At 33.0% G+C, this 10,196-nt stretch overlaps 1 protein-coding gene across 2 annotated transcripts in view; it reads left to right on the forward strand.

The window, feature by feature from the left end:
- LOC119840546 (tachykinin-like peptides receptor 99D) overlaps nt 1-5,512 on the forward strand; it is a 13,496-nt gene extending 7,984 nt beyond the window's left edge. The window contains exons 4-10 of one of the 2 annotated variants that reach the window (XM_038367229.1): nt 342-497; nt 1,127-1,186; nt 2,203-2,353; nt 2,986-3,182; nt 3,673-3,812; nt 3,993-4,112; nt 4,408-5,512. In XM_038367229.1, the coding sequence (XP_038223157.1) occupies nt 342-497; nt 1,127-1,186; nt 2,203-2,353; nt 2,986-3,182; nt 3,673-3,812; nt 3,993-4,108 (820 nt within the window). In that variant the 3' untranslated portion in view covers nt 4,109-4,112; nt 4,408-5,512. The remainder of the gene's footprint in view (nt 1-341; nt 498-1,126; nt 1,187-2,202; nt 2,354-2,985; nt 3,183-3,672; nt 3,813-3,992; nt 4,113-4,407) is intronic. The other variant, XM_038367230.1, reaches the window with a different exon arrangement.
- The last annotated feature ends 4,684 nt before the right edge of the window (nt 5,513-10,196 follow it).

Raw genomic sequence — 10,196 nt, forward strand, 5'->3', positions numbered from 1 at the left:
TATATATTTGTCTACCTTTACATTGCCCTTTCCAGACACCTACGTGAATATTAAAAGCATTCTATTACTTTGCACGTGCTTGATTAAACTATTCTACTAATAACTGCGTTCTGGCATTAATTGTTTTCGGTTATTTATTAGTTTAGTTTGTATAGAAATGATCTATAGAATTTGCTCCTCATTGTCTGCTGTTTCTTTTATTGAAGCTCTCAACAATAAGATAATTAAATTTATATTATGACCACATCACACATTTCTGAATTCTTTTCATGATTATTGAATGTTTATCGTATCTTCCTTACGTATCCAAGTTCTATACTATTTGTTATAATTTGTTACAGATATGTAGCAATTATGAGTCCGCTGCAGCCAAGGTTGGGTAAACGCGCAACACTCGGTATAGCAGCTGCCATTTGGGCTGGCAGCTGTATAATTAGCAGCCCGAACTTTCTGTATTATACAACCGAAACTGATCTATTACCAGACGGAAGCTTAAGGTAATTAAATATCCCGAATTACATTAAGCAAACATTTTCATTCATAATATAACCCTTTGACATGGCGTTTTGGTATCATTTGCGAAAACGGTTTTACTGTTTTTAAAATAGTTAAGTTGTTTTAGGATTTAGGTGAATGCGATCTTCTTCTTCTGTCAATTATATCAGTCGCATAAATGAGTGGTTACCAGAAGCATAAATAGATACGACATATTTTATTAAAAGCCTAATATTACTTACAAAATTTAAAGATTTGTTCAAATCCATATCTATAATCTCTGTCTATAATATTCTATGAACTCATGTTGTATGAACATATTATTTTTGGATAAAAAGCAGTCTGCAGACTCAAACTGCAGAAATATCATAATCGCATATTTCTTCTTATACCAGAATCAGTATCTGTAATATGTGGAACTAATAAAATGTAAATAAATGAATAATTAAATTTTCGCAATTATTTTAATAATTAATTGCGAAAATAAAATACGCTATCTTTAGATAGCGTATTTTTACATGACCTTAAATAAATTTCTAAAAGCCGATTCTAGAAAGGTTCTTGAAGCTACGTTCGTATAACAACAAGAAAAGCGATTTGATTCTCTCATATAACGTTGTTATATTTATAGACGGGTATGTTTCCCCGACTGGCCGGATGGAATCACTACGAGATCTCAATTAGAATATTTGTAAGTATAAACTTATTTAAAAATAAATACTTTCAAGTCAGACTTGTAAACTGTAGCAACTAAAACAATGAACATTGATTTAGAATTATCATTTCACTGTGGTACCCTTTTTTTTAACGAGGAGGAAATCTTCCAAAGATGCTCTAGCTTTGGGGGAAAAGTAGAGCATGTGGGATTTCTACCCACTAAAACCTCCTCGGCGGCCAAACTCAAAGCACAATAGCAGGGATCCTGGGATCTCCTATGGAACGCACCAGGATCTCACTGTGGTACCCTAACGTAAAGATAAAAAGTAAATAATCTTATTATATGAAATGCAAAGGTGAATGACCGACTGATCCAAACTACTTGACCGATCGGGCTGAAATTTGGCATACAGATAATATAACGTAGGCATCCGCTACGAAAGGATACTGATCAAGTCTGATCCCAAGAGTTAGAGTTTTTTACCGTGACTATTTACTCTGACCAGGCGAACTTGCGGTCCTGCAATAGTCAGTAAAAATATTTCAGTTAATGTATAAATCATTAATCGTACAAGATCAAATGAAATACCATGTTATAATACTTTATCGATAATCTTTGTAATTCTATTCTGAAAGCGTAATATAATCGTGGAATCTTTGTTACATAAAGATCATATAAAAGGTCTTTTATACATTTTATTCCCTTCCAGATAAATCCAATTCATATCTCAATGCTTACTTGTAACAGGATTTTATTAACGTTTTCGAAGGCACTATTATTGTATTATTACTAGCAAACCCGGCAAAAGCTGTTCTGCCTTACTCGTATAATTCAGACCTACCCGATGTGTATACAAAATTTCATAAGAATCGGTTCATCCGTTCGTAGAATTATGGGAACGAATATTATGACACAAGATTTTTTATTATTAGATTTCAACGTTTATAACGAAAAAAAACCTAAAATATTCAATTAGCTACCTCATGTATAGAAATGTGTCTCAGTCTTTCATGCGACTTATTTTTAATGTACGCTTTTACGGCTTTCAGGTACAATGTAATATTTATGCTATTGACCTATTTCCTACCAATAATGTCAATGAGTTACACATACGCGAAGGTAGGAATCGAGTTATGGGGTTCAAAGTCCATCGGAGAATGCACGCAGCGACAGTTGGATAACGTTAAAAGCAAACGAAGGGTAATTTACAAAGGAATTAACTCCTAATGCACTTTTATCCCGACATAGATTATTTATGAGGGACAGGATATATTTTTTAATACTCCTTGTTTTTCCTCATTTCAAAGAATAAATTCATAGGTATTAACTTTTAAAATCTGTGTATAATGACATTTAGATCTTGATCTGATATATGTATAATTTGACATTCACTTTTTGATAATGTTTAACACATACATACAATGTATACAGAACCGCAATGATTTCACTAACGTCGACTACACTCGTAAGTTGTGAAAATCTCTGTGAAGAGTCAATCATATTGGCCACAATACAAAACGGACGACAAAATTGGTCGCTGTACCATCTTAATTCGACTTGAAAGCATATTTACCGACCTCAATAATTTTTGGTCTCGTATAATTACACAAAGGATCTTGACGAGTCCCTACGGAATCTCTTAGCAAATATTACTCAATACGAATATAATATGCGCTAAGCTTACACAGAATCTCCTTTATTAATTTCTAATTTGCTATAATTACACTGCTGTATATTTCATTCATTCATTAATTGGAGTATAAAACATTTTTAATCTCAGCAAAGACGATATCTAAGAGAAAATATTTAAAAGTTCTCTGAATAACTTTCAGGTTGTGAAAATGATGATAGTTGTTGTAGTTATATTTGCTGTCTGTTGGTTGCCGTTCCAAGTATACTTTATTGTGACGTCATACTACCCAGATGTAGTCAACTACAAGTACATACAAGAGATATACCTCGGCATTTACTGGCTTGCGATGAGCAACTCTATGTATAACCCCATCATTTACTGTTGGATGAATTCCAAGTAAGTTTTTTTTCTTTCTTGTAGGTACTTCTTAATGGTTATTTGCATATTAAATACGTAATATTTCGAGAAAAAATAATTATGTACAAAAGTAAATCTTCAACATTGTATAGTTAGAAAAATGTATCTGTAAAGCCATTACGCAAAAACCTTTGTACTCATACAACAGCAGTTTTAATAGGTACTTTAAAAGAACAGACATATGAAGCACTTGGATCTATGATAATCACATGCTTTAACTCGCTTCACATAGACACTAACGTATACTTATAGTAAGTCGATTTCTTCCTATTCTACTGGTGCATAATTCATCTATGTAATGCAAAAATAGAACTTTAAACATTGCCCCAAACAATATACTTATTGTTGTTGAAGTCGAGTGCGCTTCCGCACGAATTAGGCCGACTCGTACAGGAAAACGGCCACAGGGTCCTTCCTGGCAAATAAAATAAAACCGTGTTCCATAATCAGCTTATATATTTGTTTACAGATTCCGACGAGGTTTTAAGCAGTTTTTCTGGTGTTGTGGTGCAATTGGTAATGGTGGTTTTAGTAGACACAGAGCATTTGGTCCAGAACGACTCGACATGTCGATGCGATCAGTCTCTCCAAGCCGAAAGAACGGCACAAGTACGTTTAAACTTACAATATTGATTCTTCTTAAGCGTTACTTTTCTAAATTCTTGAATTTTAATCTTCATAGTTTACTGCATTTGTAAAACTCGCTTATTAATTATTTTATTTGTTTCCGCAACTACATTTACGCTTCCTTTGTACCTCTGAACGAATAAGTACAATTCTTCTTCGTAGGTTTGTTCAAGACGACATTCAAAACTACAACAAAGTGTACCAAAAATCCACCCGGCACTCCCCATTTGCTGCATGCAAATAAAATAGACAAGGAGTTAAACGGTGGCCAATCCTAGTTTGGTAATTAACTTTATAGATGTATTGTAAACTGAATAACCATTGCACTGTGGATTGGCTTAAAATTACCGTAGTTAGGACCGCTGTACCGCTGGCGTTGGTCATTGGCCATATTCCTTTGCTTGTCATTAGCTTTTTTACTTGTTTAGCGCTTCCCGGACATTATTTTGAGCCTAAATGCAAGCAGATTAATGTTAAATGTATGTTATATCCACTTTCCTACATAGACCTAACATCGAATTCGTTATTAAATATGCCCTCTTATTTTTTAGATATTAATTATACATATTTTGATTAGGTACGATGCGCATATCATTGCACAGCACGTACAATAACACTATGATGAGCAGTATCTGACAGCGGCGCGGCACGTCCACTCGGCGTGGCGACCGCGGCGCCAATGAACGCCCCACAGCCACTCGCGTCAACGAAGAAAGAACGTGGATTTGACGAGCGAACCCCCCGCGCCCTGCGCCTACCCCTGAAGAACTATATGGGTAATACGCATATTTTTTCATATTTTTTTAAAAGTACCCGCATAATTAATTGTTAAATTACAATTGCGTTCTAGTCATTTAATCTATATATTTTACGTATAAATAAAATCGTAATACTCATATTTTGTATCTCGTTGATAAACGAATTGAATTATAAAATGAATTATATGAATAATATCTATGCTCTTGAAGATAACCTCACACTTAAGGCGTATTACGTCATGTAAAGTAAAGTATCGACCAAAATGATTACACTTTTAGTGCCAGTAAAGCAAAAAATACTTATATTTAAAGAATTATTAGAATCTTTCCTTTGAATTTAATAATCGTCATTCCATTTCCACTCTGTAGAATGAGAACTACGCTGCTAGTATAAAAATTGATAATATAAAACTATTTAAATATGGATCGTAACAAAATCATCCTTGAAGACTTAATTCTACTAAAATATAATGGGTTATACATTGATACTTATGTATTATTGCATAATGTAATAATCATATGACTAGTTAATTTATATCGCATGTGCAAAAACATTCCTCAGATGAAAGATAATTTTTTAAAAGGCGCTTGCGAGATCTTCAAATTTTAAACTATGATAATGTTTATAATTTCATCAGTCGTGTAAGATTTATTATAGTAGGTATTTAGGGGAAATGTCTACTGTCAAATAAAATATTTTATTGTTATTATAAAAATATGAATACCTACGTTTAAAAATATATCTAGATAAGTATATTGTCTACATGTTTAAGTAAATGAACGTTAAATACGGTGTGTAAATATTAAGACTAAGTCCAAACTAAGTATTGTAAATATTAAATCTTCGTCTGAGCAAACCACCTAAGTAATTTGTTAGGTATGAATATTATTTATGCTTAAAATCAATGTATGTGATAATTATAATAAATGTATTATAAACACAATAACCTTGTTTTATTGTACACAAAGAAAGCTTTGGTTTCAATAATATTCTTTTATATAAGCACAAACAAATGGCCATTAAATTACCACAAAGAATATAAAATAGTTTCGAAATAGGTGGTCTCGTACACAGTTACGGGCCAGTAATGGTAGGGACCTTAAGTATAAGCAATAAACATTTCCTGCCCTTTAGATATTAGGCTCATGCCTTACAAAACGTCCATCACCGTAGACTAGCTCGTTACCGACACTCATTACGCCGTCAACAAACATACTAAGGCTTATTGTCTCGCATTTCCTAATAATAGAATTTAGACCACTTATCTAGACGGTACCTAACCTAGTTGATGTAGGCATTTTGCTCATCAATCATCCTATCGAAAACTTGGGCTGAAGGTCTATGGTCTCATATGTTTTTAGAATTGAATTTATTTATAAGTTGCCTACTCGAGACGGACCATGTATTGGAACAATTTAGACCGGCGTAAATCGTATATATAAAGTTTAATAGGACTTTTTCTAATACTAATTTGATGCCCATTATGGATATATCATTATCCATCGTGACGTCATTAAGAATCAGTGATTATAAATTTTCTCGCATTAAAATTAAGACCACTTAAGTCACAAATGCTAATAGGTCCTTCATACTTAGGAAGCCCGGGTGTATTTTAATCCCGAAAATTTCAAGGTTTAATGTTACATTTCCCGATGTTTTCGGAATAAAAAATCCTTAAAAATTATATTAAAATGTTGATAGAAGATTCATTATATAGATGTTTTTAAAGTACACTTACTATAGAAACATTCTGAACCAAATCTATTCTTTGTATTATTTTCTATTTAATTGTAAATTTCTACAGTCCGTTAGTTATTTTTATTAGAAGTTTATGTTTATTATATCCAGAAGTAGATGATTTGTTTTGTTCGTTTTGTTCGGTAAAAATATATAAAATATATGAAGTATTTATGTGTATATATTTGTGTGTTATAGTGAATTTTTTTCTAACAGGACTTAATGTGTAACTAAATCTATTTATAATTTAATAGACCTTCTCTCTTGTAGAATGTTATGTTCTATTTAACTTTTAGTTTTATAGCATTCAAACAAATACTTTGACGTTGACGTTGACGTTGGTTCGAATCCCGCCTCGTCATCAATTTTTTTATTCTATAAAAAAGCTTCTTACGTTTTATTTTTTCTTAATTGATTTTTGCTTTTGAGTTTACAGAAGTTGTTTATTTATTAGGAAGGAACATGTGACTGACTCTTGAACTGTTCCTTTGGAGGTAAAAGTCCAGTACAGTTTATTAAAATTTAATGAAATAATAAGCAAGAAGAAAATTTTTGCATAATTACTCTCCGACTTTGCATTACCTATCAACAATCCGGGACAGTAGACAATTTTTTAAATTTCGGGACTAGAAAAAAATTAAAAATCTCACATAACCCGTCCTTACTATAATTTCATTATTGTATATTCGCATCATATTAATTTGCTTGTACCCTTTATTTAGTGCTCAATGTGACAGATCAGACAATCTATCGCAGAAATCAGAAATTGATTCGTCTCATGCCAACATTTGCGGATCTTTATCAATCACTCGCTGGCGGCTCACCCCGACATGCCAATACGATATCTCACCTAACAATCTGAAATCCCAGAAAATGTCTAAAGGAGTTAAAACTTTTTCGTCTTTAAGCTAACTTTCATCTAAGTAAACTGAACAAACTTTCGTGAAGAAAACGTGTGGAATGAGTTAGAATGAAAGTTTAAAACGTGCTACAAAATATTCAGAACACACTTGTTGCAAACTTCTTGCAGTTTATTTACATTTTATCATAGGATAATGTCTTTTAAAACTTTGCCATAGTTGAGTTTTTCGACCTACACAAGTGCCAATAGACATAACATATATTCTAGCCATAGCAGAGGACATAATTCTAATCTTTGCCGCAACAAAAAAGCAATTAGTGTAACCGAAAAGCAAAGATCTCACGCTTAAAGCCTTCATTGTTTAAACCTGTGACAAAAGATTCGAAACCGCACTTGGAAACAATGACTATTTAAATTGTTTCTAATTTAGAAATTCTAAAGGCCTTCTACAAAAAATATTGAAGCTCTTATAGACTTTGTTCACCGAATCGATAACATTTTCAGTCTTTCGCACTTCCTCAGGCATTCTCTATTACTTTGATAGTGTAGAAAATATTTATTTAACAATGGAGAACTCTTGAAGGGACGTTGCGTTATTTTTTTAGACAGACATACATAGGCAACTAAGTGGTTTTTATGTGAACTTTTTTTGTTTCACAGGGACTCTCCCCTTTGGGCTTTGTCTGTAAAATATTTACAGTAGGGAGGGTTACAGATTGTGTGACACAGCGTGACATCTGAGAAAGAGAGGGTAGAAACTGGTAGTCCTCATTTCGTAAAACCATAAATCATTTATTCTTTCTTTCTTTTTATGGCTTATCTGCAGCAATTGACTTATCGATTATATACATAATTAAAATATATCTTTAGTAACATGAATTCAGAAATTAATAAACAAATTATAACAAATATTCCATTAAATGCATGAAGGTATGTTCTAATATTTGTTGTATTTTTATAATAGTACCTTATCACAAAAGGTATGTTCTTTGAACCAATAAATCAAATATCCCCAAAGGCTATCTACACAGCTGAGGGGACCCGTACGGGTAACAGCTTGTACGGTATAAATTTAACTGAGAATTTTTCGACGTACTCCCACTAATATGTATCGAAAATACACATTTCTGTGAAAAATCATTCATTGCTTAATGTGTACGTGTAATTGTTGGATCGTTTGAGCGATTCCATATCATAGAAGATGAAATAGTGTTTTTATTAGTTACATATTTTTAGATCTACAAATGAAACGCATGGAATGTTTATTTTTTTACGCTGGAGTGTTATATTGATGGATAAATACTTAGAGGATTTAGGATGCTAGCAATTGTCGATGTCCATTTGTTTTATTATCAAAACTACGTGAATCATGCTAATCTATGTTTTTCTATATTCAGATAAAAAAATTGTGCATAATTGCTTCTAATCCTATCCTACTAATATTATAAATGCGGAAGTTTGTAAGGATGTGTGTGTGTTTCTCTTTCACGCAAAAACTTCTGAACCTATTGCCATGAAATTTGGTCCGTAGACAGCTGGACAACTGGAATAACATATAGGCAACTTTTTATCCCGATATTCCTACGGGATACAGACTTACGCGGGTGAAACCGCGGGGCGCGGCTAGTCTTTAGTGACACTCATGTGGGCAGCACAATATAAATAACGATAATTTTAACTAACCCGATCATCACGCTGGCCAAGTGCGGCTTGAAAAATGACACATGTCATGGAGTTTTTTGATTGTTAGTTATACATGTTTTTAGAAATATAAGCTGGCTAATTTCCTCAGGATGTTTTTCTTGGCTCCATCGATTGGAGCAGTTGTAATCTATTTACATACAATAAAAAACTGTTTTTGCACATTGAAAATATAAAAAAAAATGTGTCCGTTTGTTCTTACAAGGAACTACGGAACTACTGGATGTCTTTAAACGGTTTTTTTTTTGTTTTATAGTCATCGAGTACCTACCGCTGCTTTGTATGTATAATCATCATCATCAACCCATGCATGTTCTCACAGCTGGGACACAGGCTTCCTACGAGGGTTCGGGCCAAATTCCACCACGCTGTCGCATGTCGTCGAACTTTTGATTCTTGGACCTGCCGGTTCTCTCACGAGGTTTTCCTTCACCGTTTCAAGCAGTGATGATGTTGATGATAGTTTGAATAATCAATTTAATTCCTGCTTGCTCGCCCGGTCTCGAACCCATGTATCCTCGATTTTTAAGTCCGAGGTCCTCACCACTGAGCTCGTATATGAATAATAATGTTTTCATAATTAATGAGAATACTTGCTTCGAGATATTATTTCACCTGCGAGACACTGACATTGACAGTCCAATTAGCCCTCTTCAAAACACAAGGTACTTAATATCTTAAAATCACTTCACTTTCTAATTAAATGTAATAGTAAATAAAATGTTCAGTCTTGGCTTAACTTAACAATTAATCATCCGTGTAGAACCAATTTTAAAGAAGAGAAGTTTTTTAAATTTGCAAAAGCAAAATTTCATATTTGTTTTAAAATATAAAAATACAACAATGCAAGCGAGTGTTTATCCGAAACCCTTATGCTAAATACATATCGTCAGTACGTCTCAAATCTCGTTGAATAACCTGCATCTACAATTCAAATATATCTCTAATTCACTTAAATGATAATTATGCAAATTCAGCATCTTGTATCTTTTTTATCATTACTGTTTTTATTATCTACTAGCGGTCCGCCCCGACTTCGCCCGTAGTACATATATAGCGTATAGCCTTCCTCTATATATGGGCTAACTAAAATTGAATGAATTTTTCAAGAGAGTGGCGAGTAGTTCCTGAGATAAGCGCGTTCAAACAAACAAACATACTTTTCTATTTTATAATATTATAGATTGTAAACGTTGTAAAGCTTACTAGGTATTGCAAGATAGTTGTTTGGATATGTTGTATTCAACACCTTATTCATAATATTTTTAGTCCCATGGAATTGTTACTCTTCGCTATTGCTGTATTAT

Source organism: Zerene cesonia, chromosome 6 (assembly GCF_012273895.1).
Source record: "Zerene cesonia ecotype Mississippi chromosome 6, Zerene_cesonia_1.1, whole genome shotgun sequence".
In the NCBI taxonomy this organism is placed as follows: Eukaryota; Metazoa; Arthropoda; class Insecta; order Lepidoptera; family Pieridae; genus Zerene; species Zerene cesonia.